The sequence below is a fragment of the Coturnix japonica genome, chromosome 19 (assembly GCF_001577835.2).
Source record: "Coturnix japonica isolate 7356 chromosome 19, Coturnix japonica 2.1, whole genome shotgun sequence".
NCBI classification, from domain to species: domain Eukaryota; kingdom Metazoa; phylum Chordata; class Aves; order Galliformes; family Phasianidae; genus Coturnix; species Coturnix japonica.
Window position 1 is genome coordinate 65,701 of NC_029534.1, and position 14,424 is coordinate 80,124.

Below are 14,424 nucleotides of genomic sequence, written 5' to 3' on the forward strand. Positions count from 1 at the left end.
TTCAGCAGGAGCAGAGGCCTGAGCCCTGAGCATGCTGAGGACAGCAACAGGCAGCAAAGCAGCCAGGAATGTCCTCAGTGCCAGAATGTGCACAGAATGTACAAGCGCAATACGGGCCAACACACTGAAGCAGGATGTGCACAGCATAGTGCTCTATGGGGTGCAGTGTGGTGTAGGATGCTGAACACTGCAGTGCGAGACCCACACCATGTGATGTAGTGGTGCTCATAATATGTAGAATTTAGTGCTGCAGCCTGCACACAGTGGGAGCAGTGCAGGATGCACACAGCAGGTGCGGTGTGGGTTGCATGCAGCAGGTGCAGATGCACACAGCAGGTGCAATGCAGGCTCGACTCAGGATGCGCTGCAGAACGAGCACAGCCGAGCACGGCCCCGCGCACGCCGGCGGCCCCTTTAAGGCTGCGGGGCGGGGCGGCGCGGCGGGGCCGGGCGCGGGGCTGCGGCTCCCGGTGCTGGCGGCGGCGGCGGTGGGGGGGCTCCGGCCGTGCCCGGCCCATGGCCCGGCCCCCGGCGCCTCCCGGGGCCCCGCGCTGCTTCGGGGCGCTGAGCACGGGGCAGCTGCGGGCGCTGCTGCAGGACGAGCCCCGGCTGCAGCGCGCCGTCCGCCTTAGCAAGAAGGTAGGGCCGGGCCGGGATGCGGTGTGATGCGGTGCTGTGTGATGCGGTGCTGTGTGATGCGGTGTGATGCGGTTCGGTGCGATGCGGTACGATGCGATGCGGTGCTATGGGCGCTCCGCGCCGCTCACCGCCCGGCGCCGCAGTTCCAGGCGCTGCAGCGGGAGCGGGAGGAGCGGCTGGCGGCCAACAGCGCGCTGGCCCGGGACAACCTGGCGCTGCGGCCGCGGCTGGAGGACGGGAAGGCGGCCCTGGCCATCAAATACCAGGAGCTGCGCGAGGTGCGCGAGGCGTGCCGGGCCAAGCTGCGGCGCCTGGGTGAGTGCGGAGCGACGGGAGAGTGCGGGGCTTCCCGGCGAGGGAAGCGTCCGTCGTGCCGGGAGGGGGGAACCCGGGAGGGGAGGTTCCCGGCAGCGCCGCACTGTCCCCGCACAGAGACGTACCTGGAGGAGTGCGGCCCGCAGCGTGCCCTGGACCGGCTCCGAGCCGCGCTGGACGCGTCCGAAGCGGAGGCGGAGGTGAGCGGGGGTGAACCGGAGGCGGGTGAGAGCTCCGCGCCGTGCCCGGCCGTGTGCGGGGCACCGAGGGACAGCGCGGGGCTCGGGGATACGGGGGGACCTCGGCCGTGCAGCGCTCTGCCCGACGCCCCCTCGCTGCCCGTCCCGCAGGAGCAGATGCAGCGGTTCCTGGCGCACGAGGTGCCCCTCGATGTCTTCCTCGAGTCCTTCTGCCGGAGCCGCGCGCGCTTCCACGTGTCTCGGACGCAGCTGGAGAAGCTGCAGGAGCTGCTGCAGAGGGGCCGAGACTCTGCGGAGGAGCCCCAGGGGCTCAACCCGGCGTCGGGCCACGGCGCGGCCTCTCCCAAAGCCCTGCAGCTGCGCTGCGGCTTCGTGCCCGCCGTCCTCGTCCCCGCGGCGGCCGTTGTACCCTTCGCCGTGCCGCCCAAGCACCGTCTCCCGGCCCTGGGACAGCCGCCCCCCGCCCCGCAAGCGGCACCGCTCAGCCCCCGGCCCATCCGCCGCCGGGAGCCGGAGCCGCTGCAGCCGTAGAGGGCCGGGGCCGGGGAAGGGCGGGCGCGGAACTCCGGGACCTGCCGCGTTCGGGGAAGAAGTGGCTGCATCCGCTGCGGGAGGGTGGGAGAAGGTGGGTCGGTGGGCCCGGGGGGGTGGAGGCAGTGGGGAAGAAGGTCCGGGAGCACGGCCCGCTGTGCACTCCCCAAATAAAGGCTGTGTTCCACACCGCGTTGGCCTGGATGTGAGCAGATGGATGGAGCAGGCAGAGGTGGTCCCCTGGTTTGGGGACATCCCTGGGCTGGGGTGTGCCCGGGGATGGCGAGGGCTGCTCCAGGGTGGGCACAGAACCCGTGGGCACGAGGAGTGCAGTTCCCCCCAGGCCAGGCACCAAGTGTAGCCCCCCAGCTCAACCCCACACATGGCAATAGCAGCCCCTCTGGATCCCTGCCTGACTCGTGAGCGGTGGGACTGCACAACTACGCTTGGTAGAGCTGGCTGCCCCAGCCTGGTGCATTTGGGCCTGGTAGGCAGGCAGTAGCCATGGGCAGGCAGAGGAGCGCCCCAGTGCAGGTGGGTGCCTGGAAACCCTGCATACCACAAAGCTGCTCTGCAGGGGATAAAATCCCTGGGGTGGGGCTGCCAGCAGCAGTGGTGATGTGGCACAGTATCCGCCCTGGGTCTCCCTGTGTGGCAGGGCTGACACAGGCAAGGCTGTTAATGGAGAACTCTATTAACAGAGGTGTGCTGCAGGGCATGCTGTGAATGGGAAGTGAGTGGGCCCACAGGTCCACGGATGCTGCCAACCGTGCAGCTCTGTCCTGGGACCTTGTACCAGGACCCACTGCAGCAGGGCTGGGGGCAGCACTCTGTCTAGGGAGCCCAGAGCAAAGCAGGGCTGGGGCTGTCCCAGGGTCCCACAGTCCCCTTGCTGCTGCTCAGGCCCTGCTCACCCAGCCTGCAGCTCCCTCTGGCTCTGCTCACAGGCAGGTGCCTGTTCCTTCCCAGCTTCTCCAGATGGTGGATGAGGTCCTGAGGAGACACGGAGCCCCTACAACCGCACACCACTCATCCACAGCCAGGGAGAGCAGCCCATGACTGGGCTGGGGGAGGGCAGCCAGCACTGCAGGCAGCTCGTGAGCCCCGGTGCCCCCTCTGGCTGCAGGTGTCGGGGTGTGCTGGGAGCTGGCAGCTGGTCTGTGAATCTGGGCGAGCTCCAACTTCCAGGCACCTGATTTCCTGCCGTCTGTCCCGCAGCAGCTGACCGCTCCGCCTGAGCAACACAGAGGTGATACTTTTCTTCCTGTTAGTACAGAGCTGGTAACATGCAGACACAGGGATGTTACTTTTGGGGTGTTACAGTGTCTCATTGTAATGGAAGTGCACACTCTATACAGAGTAGCAAAAAATAGCACTATACCAGCTAATGGGAAGAACCCCCCCCATACTCTGCATGCCGCGCTTCCCCTCCTCTGACCAAACCCAGCAGCACCGCGGAGCATTTGCTCAGCTCTCCCAGATGTCACAGCACAGCCCTTGTACTGCCCTTGTACTCCAGCGGCAGCACTGAGTGGGTTTGTAGCAGCAGGAGTGAAGTCTGCCCACAGAAGCCACCCCACCCACTCCCAGTGACTGCAGCTGCATGTCCAGCCTCTTCAATGGGTCTCAGGGTAAAAAAGGCACCCTCCCACAAGCATCGTCTTCAGGCTACTGTGGTCACTGAGTGAACACCAACCCACCTCCCACCCTCCATTTTCCAGCATGTACAAAGAATATTTACCACTCAAGCCCGTCAAAAGAAAGACATGTCAGTTCATCACTAGTTTATTGATGGATAATTTTAATGCTCAGGATGTGTCACAGAGATCTGAAGAGGAACAGGAAGAACCAGAAATATGAATGACCCTCACCACCATGGTAAGGCACATTGATGAGCCCAGCTTTAGTGCCTTGATTTCAGACACAGGCACAGATTGGGAAAGCCAGATGTCTCACGGGAGCTTCCCTGTCCCAGTCCCAGGGACCAGAGCAGTGCCAGGAGCACAGCGCTCAGCTTCTCCTGCTCCAGGCTGCACTACATCCGACCCATGTATGGCCTGAGCCATACAGAGCAGCACATACAGAGAGATCAACACAGAAGACAACTTGTGTTTGGCACGACAGCCTTAAAAAACAGCAAATCACAAAACCAGGAACTAGAGATGCTCCTGTACGATACCCACTGCTTCTCATGGCTGCACAGAGCTCTTCCAGCCTGTGAGAGAATGCTGCTGGCCAAGCTCTTCCTGGGAAGCCACCTCTGGGGGCAGTAAGGGACATGGCTTACAGCACGAAAGTACATGGGTGTGCTGGCACAGAGCCACAGCTCTAGATGTTCCCACTCTATAACCAGTGCTTTTGAATGCCAGGCTCCCCCAGCTCTTCACATACCAACATTTCAGGACTATAATCTCAACAACAACAACAGAGGATCCTGGAAAGCCCTCTCTTCTCCTGCACTAAATGTGCCCAAACACACAGCAGCCTCTGCAGCTGGAAGTGGTACAATACTTTCCAGAAGAGACAGGAGACTCTCCTGTAGCAGCATGTACCACCTACCAGTACACACTGCACTCTGCCCTGCCACTGCCTTGGGCTCAGCTCAGTATCACAGAATTCCACCACTGAAAAACATGAGGTGTTTGCTTTGGTTTGTATTAGGAGAAATCACAACCCAGTGTCACAGCAGCGAGGGAAGGGCATGGTTTTCACACAGTCCAACCCAGCAAACACAGTGCAAAGTACCACAGATGTCATCCTTGGCACTCCAGGTGTTGCAACACAGGGCTCCAGCAAGCTTCTCTCTCTGCCAGCAGCACCATGTGGCAGAGATGAAACCTTCACCCAAGACAGGCACTCTTAGATACAATCTTCTTCAGTTCCTGAATCACTTCAGTACTTAATTAGTCAAATACTCCTATGTGCAAAAGGTGCTTAGAGGCACGTCAAACACAAATAATGCCACTGACAAACGTGTACCGCTCCCAGCCACAATGGCTGTACGAGACAGTCTTGTGCAAAGCTCCCAGTAAGGCCTCGCCAAGGCGGGCTGCTCTACAGTGAGGTGCCTGGGGCAGCACCTCCAGGTGATGGTGGGAACACAGGCAGCCAGGGCCCACATTCCATTCTTTCAGACTGCTGGAACTGAGAGGTGTGTGCTCAGCACAGCGTGAGGCAGGGCCCACACAGGGACACAGGGTCATGGTGCAGTTTGGAGACCAACGCTCCAAAAATGCACTAAGGGTGACAGCACAAAGGCGGCAAGCTTGGGATTAATGGAACCCACAGAGAGACATTACTTAACATCAGCGAGAGCATCTCCAGGAACACGTGCAGCACACAAACAGTTGGTAACTATTTAATCACGGCTCAGCAGAACAGAAATGTGGTTCCCAGCGGAGTCACAGCGCGGTGCCAATGGAGGAGATGTCAGAGGTCACAAAGTGGAGCCCGTGTCCCTGCCGGGCGCCTCGTGTGGGTCTGCAGACAGAAGGGGCTCACGGCAGCGCTGCTGTGGGTGCGGTAACACACGGCCACGCTGCGGGCACACGCGGCTCCAGAAGCGACGCTGAGGCCTTGTACCGATCCCGCACGGATCCCGCACCGTCCCAGGGCCGCCAGCACCGTGTCGGGCCGCCGCTACTTGAAGCCGTAGAGCATCGCGAAGCCCAGAACGACGAGCAGCCCGGCCGTGAGCTCCGTCAGGAGCCGCAGTCGTCCCTGGGCCGCGGCCTCCTCCCGGAACAGGCGCAGCCGCTCCCGCCGCTCCCGCAGCGCCCGCTCCCGCTGCAGCTGCGCCCCGTAGTGCGCGCGGTAGAACGCGTCGAAGTCGAAGGGCGGCGTCGCGCTGTGACCGCGTGCGGCGGGCGCGCGGGCGGGGGGCGGCGGCGCGGGATCGCGGCCCGAAGGTCGGGGGGCGCCGCTCAGCTCGTCGCGGCTCAGGGCGCCCCGGTCGTACTTGCGGCGCAGCGCGGCGCTGCCCAGCACGCGGTAGGCCTCGCTCACGGCGGCGAATCGCTCCGCGGCGGCCGCGCTGCCCGCGTTGCGGTCCGGGTGGAAGCGGAAGGACTGCTGGTAATACGCCGCCTTGATCTGCGCCGCCGTGGCGGTGGGCGGGACGCCCAGCACCTCGTACAGCGTGCGGCGCGGGGCCTCGCCGCTCCCGGAGCTGCCGCCGCAGCGCGGGGCCGCGCCCAGCCCCGGTCCCGGGAGCAGGAGGCGCCGCAGGCCCAGCGCCAACCGACCCATCGCTCAGCGACAGGGCGCCGCCATCTTGCCCGCGGCGTGACGTCACTTGGACGCGACGGACCGTGACGTCACTCTGGAGCTGCTCGGTCACTCGGCGTGCACGTGGTGTCCGGTGGTGACGTCACCTTGCAGCATGGCGGGCAGCGGGCGGCGGCCGGAGCATCGCGGGCCCCCAGAGCTGGTACGGGCGGAGCGGGACGGGACGGGACGGGCGGAGCGGGGAGGGGCGGGCTGGGCTGGGCTGTCCGAGCTGTCCGTGCTGTCCGAGTCGGGGCCGCGCTCACGCCGCGCTCCCCCGCTCCTTCTGTCGTTGCAGTTCTACGATGAGACGGAGGCGCGGAAGTACACTCAGAAGTACGGCGGGTCGGGGGCCGGGGGCCCGTTGCCTTAGTGCCGCTCTGACCCGCCGCCTTCCTCCCGCAGCTCCCGCGTGGCCGAGATCCAGGCGCAGATGGCGGCGCGGGCCGTGGAGCTGCTGGCGCTGCCCGAGGGGCGGCCGTGCCTCCTGCTGGACGTGGGGTGAGCGGCCATGGGGGGCGCCACGGGCGGGGGGGGGAGGTCGTCCCACGAGGACGCCGTGAACCGTCCCCTCCCGTCTGCAGCTGCGGCTCCGGGCTGAGCGGGGAGCACATCTCCGACGAGGGGCACTGCTGGGTCGGGCTGGACATCAGCCGCGCCATGTTGGGTGAGTGTGAGCGTCCCGCCGCGCCGCTCGCTCTGCAGGGAGCGCTGAGCCCCGCGCTGAGCCCCGCAATCCCCGCACAGATGTGGCTGTGGAGAGGGAGGTGGAAGGAGACCTGCTCCTCGCAGATATGGGCCATGGCGTCCCCTTTAGGCCCGGATCGTTTGATGGCTGCATCAGGTGAGTCTGAGCCCCTGAACGAGCTCTCCTGATACTCTGTGTAACAGTTGCCTTCTGCAGTGTGTGCAGTGTGCTCGTGTTGTGTAAAAGGGGAGTGTGACTCTCCCTGCTGGTACGAGCAGTCTGCAGCTCTTTGGGCTGTCTGACGTTTTTGTGGCAGGAGGATGATCGGGCTGGATAAAGGAAAGGCTGTGTACTTCCAGGTGAGTTGAGATGCGCACCAAAGCATTTCAGTATTGATGGAGGGACTGGCCTCACAGCTGAGTGAAGGTTCACTGGTTGGTTTGGGGGCTTTGTTAGAGAATGCTTTTTAGAATAACTGGGAAGGAGCAGGGGCTCTCTGTTACTAAGCTTTGTGCCTGGGTCACTGGCAAAACCTGTGTGGCTGCTTATGAGCTATGCAATGGCCACAACGAAGCACTTTATTATTGGAGTGCACGGCTTAGAGGAGAGGTCTGATGTTCCTGTTGTGCTTGAGTAACTGCTGCACCAGGTTGGCTTGTGGCATGACTTAGTGAGTCTCTGTAGTGCCCTTACTGCAAAACAAGGCAAGGTTATATGGAGAAAAATGAATAATTTTCTCTGAAGCTAAGCACATGCTCAGTACTAAAAGAGCGCTCAAAGGGAGGTGGGATGATGGCTCAGTGTCCTTTGGATTTTGATTTCTTTTGCAGTATTTCTGCAGTGCAGTGGCTTTGTAATGCTGACAAGAAGTCACACAGTCCTCCAAAACGCCTTTATCGGTTCTTTTCAACTCTTTATACTGCCTTGGTAAGTGTCATGCTCTCATTCAGCCCTCAGCCCATTTTGGTATCCCCTCCTGTGCCTTGTAGCAAGACTCTGAGTAACTGAAATGTAGTATTAGCTACAGCACCTATTTCTTAACCGCTTCCCTGTTTGCACAGTGGCTGTCTTGCAGTCCCTGCTGCTAGCCCTGTGCCTTGCTGTGCTCTGGCGACTCCAGCTCTTCCATTGGAGCTGCTCTCCTGGGAAAGTTCTCCAGGGACCTTCCTGGGGGTGCGGACTGGGCAACAAGAGGGGAAGCCTGTTCTAAGCCATGCTTGTGACTAACCTGATTTCCCGTAGGCCCGAGGATCCCGAGCTGTGCTGCAGCTGTACCCTGAGAACTCAGAACAGGTACAGCAGAGAAGCTAATGCATGTTTAAGGCTCAGTATGCATTGTGTTTTTCCACAGTGGGTCTTAGTCTACATCCTTCTTCCTACCTGTAAAGTTCTGTAAGAACTAGAGGGGAAAAAAACCAAACAATAAGGAGAATGCCTTACGTCCTTTCCCCTGTTCACAGTTGGTCTTGGGCTGAGCCTTAAAATCCAAGGAATTCACAGGACGTGATCTACAGCTGCTGTGCTGTGTTTCTTTGTGTGATGGGTTTGAAGACTGGGCTGTAGTCATTGGTGCTGTACTGTAGTTTCCCAGGGCTGGAAAATCCCTCCCTGTATCCCTCTCTGAGAGTCTGCTCTTCCAGGGTAGGCTGCAGAGCAGGGGGAACTAAGGAAATGCTGCAGGCATTTGTTTGGATTCTACCACAGAGCAGAGTGCTTGGGACAGGATTTAACAGGAGCAGGGCTGACCTGTTTTTGGCACACACAGTCAGCTGTGTTTGACCATACAGGGCTGGGCATCACTGGTGATGACTGCTAAATAAATGTCTTTTGTTCATGCACCTTTTTCAGCTGGAGCTCATCACAGCCCAAGCCATGAGAGCTGGCTTTACTGGTGGAATGGTCGTAGACTACCCCAACAGTGCCAAAGCCAAAAAGTGAGTCCTGTATCTCTGTGTTTATGGGCATATAGCATACACATAACTTAAGCAGCTATTATTGTGAGCTGCTTCCTTTCTCCCAGGATACAGTCCTGGATGGAGGTGACAGCTTGGATCTGACTGTATTATAAAAGCTGACAGTCTTGCTTCAGAACTGGGAATCTCATGTTGACTTTTGGCTTCACAATCCTCACTCTTGTTCTTTCAGGTTCTTCCTCTGTCTCTTTGTTGGGGCATCTGGCACGTTACCAAAGGTAAGGAACTCAACCAAGCAGCAGAAATGGCTGCCAGCTGATGTGAAAGAGCTATGGGCAGGAGGCAGCCCCATGTATGCAGATACAGCTTTATTCATGTTTCTTTGCCACAATTTCTGGGAGATCAGATTGCTTCTGCCACAGTCCTTCTCCTGATAAAGCACTGCTCCCTGTAACTAGATGGCAGTGACCGTTGGCTCTGTCTTCTCCAGATGAAAGGTCTCAATTTTGTTTTTCAGGGCCTCGGTACTGAGTGTGCTGATGGAGAAGAGATACATCAGGCAAAATTCACCAATGAGAGGTATTATCTGTTTAGTGAAGTTGTCCCCAAGTACCAGGGGGTGTAAGCACTCAGTTTTGCTGGCTGAGAACCGCAGTGCTGCCATGCGTGAAGCGGCTGGAGGGAGGGAATGGGGGCACTGGGACAGCTCTGCAGCCCAGATGGGCACTGCTCTGTCATGCTGAAGACCATGACAGTGCCCTTCAGGAAATAAGCAGGAGAAGCTGCTTTGACTAGAGAGCTTTGCAGTGCTGTCAGGGAACTGTCCTTGATGCTCGCTGTGAAACTGCAACTGAGCAATTAGTTGGAGGTGCACTTCTGTCTGGTGCTTAGTGCTGTAGCATAGGCCAGTGATGGTGGGAGGGGGGTTGTTTACAGTGCTGGCTTATGCCAAGCATTGCTTTTCTTGATGGGAGAGCTATGTCTGAAGTCTTATATTCCATTTCTTCCTCAGTGAATTTTCTTTTGCTGTGATTACACAGCAGCAGCTTGGGTGTTTTTTCCTTCTGGCCAGGTCTCTTCCCATGGTAGTGCTGCAAGGAGGAGCCCCTCCTGCAGCCAGTGGGAAGAGACAGAGATCAAAACCCAGAGGAAAGTCGTCGTGGCTGCCAGGAGCCAGTGGTTGTCATGTTTTCCTGCCTCTTACACTGCTGTGCTCTGCTCACTCAGTTCAGAGGGTACCTCATCTCGTAAGGCTGTAGCAGAGCAGAAAACTTGTTGGGAAACTGGGGCCTTTGCTGTATTCAGAGCAGAGCAGACAATGGTGGCTTTGCTTGAGCCTGTGAAATCCCAGAGCTCAGCATGTCAGGTGTCAGATACAGCACATGGGAGTGCTGGCCATCTGCAGCTGTGAAGGGTAGGTGTCTCTGCTCAGAGCCGGGGGTGGTGGCAGCCTCCCTCCTGCAGCAGTGTCTGGGCCTGGACTGTGGAAATCCTCCGGAGCACAGAAGTGTGCCTGCACCCCAGGTCCTCCCTAGCTGCTGTCTGCTCTCCCCATAGGATGCGATTCAGAAATGCCAAGGGCAAGTCTGTGAAGAAAAGCCGGGACTGGATTCTTGAGAAGAAAGAACGCAGGCGACGACAGGGCAAGTAAGTTTAGCTGGGTCCTGCCTCAGCTGCGGCTGACAGTGCTGGCCCGTCACCCACTTAGGCCTCCTGCCATGAACTATCTTCCCTTCCTGTCCCAGAGTGACCTGTGGATCACACTGAATTGCTCTTTGGTTTTCTCCCCAGGGAAGTGCGGGCAGATACAAAATACACAGGTCGGAAGCGCCGCCCTCAGTTCTGAATTGCTGTGGACACTGCTGACATGGAAGACTGTGTGTTGGCCTCTTGTAGTGAGGCTCTTGTGGATAGCCCTGATGGGCTTCCTAGGCTTGGGACTTGCAGGAGCCATAGTGACCTGTCTCAGCAAAAGTCTGGCTCAGGTGCAGCCAAACTGCTAACTACAAAGCTTCCAGCTGTTTTCTTCATGAAGGGAGAGCAGCACATACTGGCCACTTGGAGTCTGCCAGGACATTGCTTATATTCTCAACAGGGCACTGAGCCATCTGGAGCTTCAGGCAAACCCAGAACATTATATGCAGATTCTTCTCTAAACAGTCAACAAGTTTAAAGATTTGCTGGTCTCCTGTGTCATGTCAGTGCAGGGGAGCACTGAGGTGGGCAATAGAGTAGCTGGTTCCCTGCCAGCTTCCCCTCTGCATGCAAGGAGGTAGCCAGACAGTGTTAGAGGTGTGTGTCCAATGAGTGCAGATCTTCTGGGCAGGTGGGTACGACTGTTACTTGAGCTCTTCTGTGGTGGCTCCTCTTTCATGTTCTTCACATCAGGAACACCCATCTGTGTTACTGCTCTGGGGGTGTTAGAGTCTCCCTGCCCAAGTCCCTGCTCCCTGTCACCTCCACCCTTCCCCTTTAACAGAACAGAGGTGCCAGCCAGAGCTATACAGTTAGAAATGTTTATTCTACATAAAAATTCCACAAAATGGGAAGCTGTTTTGCACCCAAAGCTTTTGGGAGAAGAAAGGCAGGCCAGCAGAGTGGGAAAGAGGGGAAAGGATGAAGGAGATAAGAGGCAACAATACAGTGTCATCCAGCCCAGTGAGACAGAGCAAGCCAGGGTCAAGATCCACATAGAAAACAAGGACACTTAGCTCACAGTACAGCAACAGTACAACTCCACAGGGGGCTCGGAAAGCCTTCAAGTACATTACTTACTAAAAAAACAAAAAAAAAAACAAAAAAAAACCCCAAAACTTAAAGAAACCAAACCAAAACAATCCTCAGTTCAAGTGCAAGCTGTGTGTGCCCCACACCGCTCGTAAATACTGCATCGACATGCTCCCGGCGCTGGGAGGGCAGGTGGCACTTGGAACAGAGTTGGTGGAATCCAAAGGACAAGTGGGATGAGGTTGGAGGATAGAAAGAAAAAGTGAAATGTTTCCCCAAAAGCACAACTACACTGTTGGTGATTTGGTCTGTACATGCAATGACAGGCAGGTAAAAAGGAACTGAACAGGGCTTCCCGTAGTGCAGGGGTAATTATTGCACCAAAACACCCTCCTCTCACAGTGAGGGCAGTGCGAGACAGCCTGCGGGGCAGCAATGGCAGTGTGCTTCTCTGCCTCCCTCATGTCAGAGCCTGCAGCCACTGCTGCCTGCACGAACCCTGTGAAGTGCCAGTGGCAGAATCACGGCTCCGCTGCTGGCAGTGGCAGCACCCACAAGGAACAAGTGTCAGTTCCCCCCAGCACTACTCTGAGCCCTGTGCCTTTACTGGGGCTGGCTGCAGCCCTGATGTCACGTGAACTTGTGCCAGAGGAACCACTTGTTGGAAGAAAAGTATCCCCTTGTGCAAGCAGTGGGCATTGCTGCGGGGGAGCCTGAGATGAACTTTCTTGCCTGCCTGCCTGCCTAGGAGCAGCATTACCAGCAGTAGTGTTATTGCTTCCCATGGTGGGCCCGGTGCTCTCCCTCGCTCGACAGGGCAGAGTGCAACTGCAGGAGCAGGCACTTGCACATCAGCCCCAGCTCTGTCCCCCATGGCCAGACATGCCTACAAAGCAAGGGCTGTTCCCATGCCCAACTCCCATCCTGGAGGGGAGCGTCACACCCAGCCGGCAACAATCCCAGTGCCCCAGACCCTCATGTCCATGCAGGGTGCAGCACTAGAGCTCACTCCAGTTACCACAGGGCTGTGAATGAAGGGGGCTCCAGTCTTGGATGGTCTGACAGCTAGCTACAACTGCTGGGGGCTTGGACTGGGCAGCATGGGGAGTCAGGCTGGACACAATCCCTATCAACAGCCAAATGCAAGCAGGGGACATGTGGTGGGACCTTTGGTAATGGTGGCAGGGAGCGCTGTGTCCTAGCAATAGCCAATGGCCTGCACCCTCCATCTGAGCACGCTGCACAAGGCTGGTGCCAGCACTGCAGCACCAGACAGGACGGAGGTGGGTGGGAGCAGGGCTCAGCTCCAGCAAGGCCTGCCCTTACCCTGCCGTGCAGCTTGAACCCCTCAGCCCTTGGGAAATGCAGAGGCTGGTGCACTCATCTGGCCCTGGTTAGATTGGGGAAACAGCATTCTGCCTGTAGCTGTGTGTGCTGCCAGAGCCCCTTTTCTGCTATCAGTGCCTGGGCTCACGTCCAACCTCTGCCCCAGTGCATGACGGCAAGCTTGGCACCAGGCATCTGCCCTGCTGGAGCTCCTCCACGGTGCTTTGGCACTTTGTGGGCAAGCCACAGCACAGCAGCCTCCTGAGGAACAGAGCCCTGCAACTGTCCTGAGGCAGGAGCACAGGGACGACAGCCCAGTGGCAATGCAGACCCCTCTGCTGCAGCAGGCTCAGGTGGCAGGCAGATGCTAAGATGTGGCAGAGCTGGAAGGAGCAGTCAGGCACTGCCCTGCTCAGGAGCTGGTGGCACGGAGGAGGAGGAGAAGGAGGAGGAGGAGGAAGGCTGCTCCTAGTTTGTGGGGGTGGATGCAACAAAGGCTGCTCCCTGGGACTGTGACAGGAGCAAGCCCTCCTGCCTCCAACCCCCAGCCTGAGGGCCCTGTGTGGAGGTGCTGTGCTGGGCACAGCCTGGCTCCCAATGAGCCCAACCAGGGCTGTGGGTGTCAAGAGTTATCCCCAAACTCTGACAACCAGAGCCCAGGCCTGGGGGTGGTAAAAGCCAGGGTCACCATGTGCCAGAGCTCAGAAGTCCCTGTGACCTTTTGCTCTGCCAGCCCGGTGCTGGGCTGCAGCACTGAGCCCATCCCCACTGAGCTGTTTCCATCCCCAGGCTTCAGCAACGGACCTGAGCAGCAGCTCCTCACCCCACGCTGCTCCATTGGGCAGGGCTGGAACAGAGCAACCCACCGCGCAGCACCCACAGGCAGCAGCAGCACACCCAGCAGCAGCAACGAGCACCTGCAGTGGGTGGTGGGGATGGAGGGCCTGGCAGAGCACAGCCCTGGGAAGCGCCCTGTAGTAGAAGCAGCCTAATGAAAGTGGTTTGCAAGCACAGATGCGGCTGACAGACATGAGAGCTTTGGCTGGAGGTGATGGGAGAAGCTGAGGGGAGGCTGACTGGGCTCTGTGCTCCTGAGGAGCCTATAACACCCCGTATTGGTCTCATCTCTGGGTGTCACCAACAGGCTCCTGGCACAGCACGGTGCCCAAAGTTACCTCCGTTCCCCTGCTCCCGGCAGCCTCCCAGGCTGAGCAGTGATGAGAGCTCGGGTTGCCCTGAAGGTCCCCCTCGCGCCCATCACCACCCCCTGCACCCCATCTGCACCCCGGGGCCGGCACTCCCTCCACACAGATGCACCGCACCGCACACACAGCATCACAAACAACCATGCATTAGAAACTGAAATGCTGCTGAGGGGCTCCGGGGCTGCATGGTTTGCTCTGGCCCCACAACACACGCAGCTCCGGCCGTCACTCACAAGCAGTCCTGTGGGGGAGTCTAGCCAAAAATGCCGCCGAAGGTGGAGGCGATGACGATGCCCAGGATCACGCAGCAGATGATGATCATGATCTTCTTCTGCTCAGGTGTACCGGTGCCAACAGGGAGAGAGGGGAGAAGGGGCCGTGAGTGCTGGGTGCTGGGGCCTGCCCTGCCCCCTGGGCTCTGAGCGGCAGCTTGGGGCCCGACTCCCCTTCAGCTTGGAGAAGAGGGCAATGCTTGGGGTCAGAGCTCTACCACCTTTCTCCACTGCCTCCACCTCCCTTAGGTCCACAGCCAGGCTGGCCCTCGGGGTCCACCCTGTCCCTTTTCCTCCCCCCATGTGGCAGCCCTGCCCCACAGCCTTGCCCCCCAGTGCTGC

The 14,424-nt window shown here is 58.9% G+C and overlaps 4 protein-coding genes and 1 non-coding gene across 6 annotated transcripts in view; 3 read left to right on the plus strand and 2 right to left on the minus strand.

Moving 5' to 3' along the window:
• The first annotated feature begins 458 nt into the window (after positions 1–458).
• On the plus strand, positions 459–1,867 carry VPS37D (VPS37D subunit of ESCRT-I). The gene is made up of 4 exons (XM_015880440.2): positions 459–639; positions 783–954; positions 1,072–1,154; positions 1,305–1,867. The coding sequence occupies exons 1-4, from the start codon at positions 517–519 to the stop codon at positions 1,683–1,685; spliced, it is 759 nt and encodes a 252-aa protein (XP_015735926.1). The 5' UTR covers positions 459–516; the 3' UTR covers positions 1,686–1,867.
• A 1,587-nt stretch (positions 1,868–3,454) lies between these two features.
• DNAJC30 (DnaJ heat shock protein family (Hsp40) member C30) lies at positions 3,455–6,034 on the minus strand. The gene has a single exon (XM_015880926.2). It carries the CDS (start codon positions 5,931–5,933, stop codon positions 5,325–5,327), a length of 609 nt encoding a protein of 202 aa, XP_015736412.1. The 5' UTR covers positions 5,934–6,034; the 3' UTR covers positions 3,455–5,324.
• Positions 6,031–10,731, plus strand: BUD23 (BUD23 rRNA methyltransferase and ribosome maturation factor). 2 transcript variants are annotated; one of them, XM_015880924.2, is made up of 12 exons: positions 6,060–6,114; positions 6,250–6,287; positions 6,357–6,452; positions 6,536–6,618; positions 6,699–6,795; positions 7,470–7,566; positions 7,882–7,932; positions 8,488–8,573; positions 8,785–8,830; positions 9,070–9,131; positions 10,110–10,199; positions 10,344–10,731. In XM_015880924.2, exons 1-12 carry the CDS (start codon positions 6,067–6,069, stop codon positions 10,396–10,398), a joined length of 849 nt encoding a protein of 282 aa, XP_015736410.1. In that variant the 5' UTR covers positions 6,060–6,066; the 3' UTR covers positions 10,399–10,731. The 2 variants fall into 2 exon arrangements, with proteins under 2 accessions (XP_015736411.1, XP_015736410.1); XM_015880925.2 differs by lacking the exon at positions 6,250–6,287 and having other exon boundaries at positions 6,031–6,114; positions 10,344–10,716.
• LOC116654267 lies at positions 9,624–9,760 on the plus strand. Its single transcript, XR_004309363.1, has one exon.
• Positions 10,732–11,054: 323 nt separating the features above from the next.
• Positions 11,055–14,424, minus strand: part of STX1A (syntaxin 1A) — a 32,646-nt gene continuing 29,276 nt past the window's right edge. The window contains exon 10 of the mRNA XM_015880922.2: positions 11,055–14,141. Within this exon, the coding sequence (XP_015736408.1) occupies positions 14,064–14,141 (78 nt within the window). The 3' untranslated portion in view covers positions 11,055–14,063. The remainder of the gene's footprint in view (positions 14,142–14,424) is intronic.

Excerpts from the sequence above, each read along its gene's own strand:
- VPS37D (XM_015880440.2), top strand. The coding sequence starts at position 517 with ATGGCCCGGCCCCCGGCGCCTCCCGGGGCCCCGCGCTGCTTCGGGGCG. Across the intron at positions 955-1,071 it reads GGCCAAGCTGCGGCGCCTGG|AGACGTACCTGGAGGAGTGC; the intron begins GTGAGTGCGGAG and ends GTCCCCGCACAG. Across the intron at positions 1,155-1,304 it reads CGTCCGAAGCGGAGGCGGAG|GAGCAGATGCAGCGGTTCCT; the intron begins GTGAGCGGGGGT and ends CCCGTCCCGCAG.
- DNAJC30 (XM_015880926.2), bottom strand. The coding sequence starts at position 5,933 with ATGGGTCGGTTGGCGCTGGGCCTGCGGCGCCTCCTGCTCCCGGGACCG.
- BUD23 (XM_015880924.2), top strand. The coding sequence starts at position 6,067 with ATGGCGGGCAGCGGGCGGCGGCCGGAGCATCGCGGGCCCCCAGAGCTG. Across the intron at positions 6,115-6,249 it reads ATCGCGGGCCCCCAGAGCTG|TTCTACGATGAGACGGAGGC; the intron begins GTACGGGCGGAG and ends CTGTCGTTGCAG. Across the intron at positions 8,574-8,784 it reads AACAGTGCCAAAGCCAAAAA|GTTCTTCCTCTGTCTCTTTG; the intron begins GTGAGTCCTGTA and ends TTGTTCTTTCAG.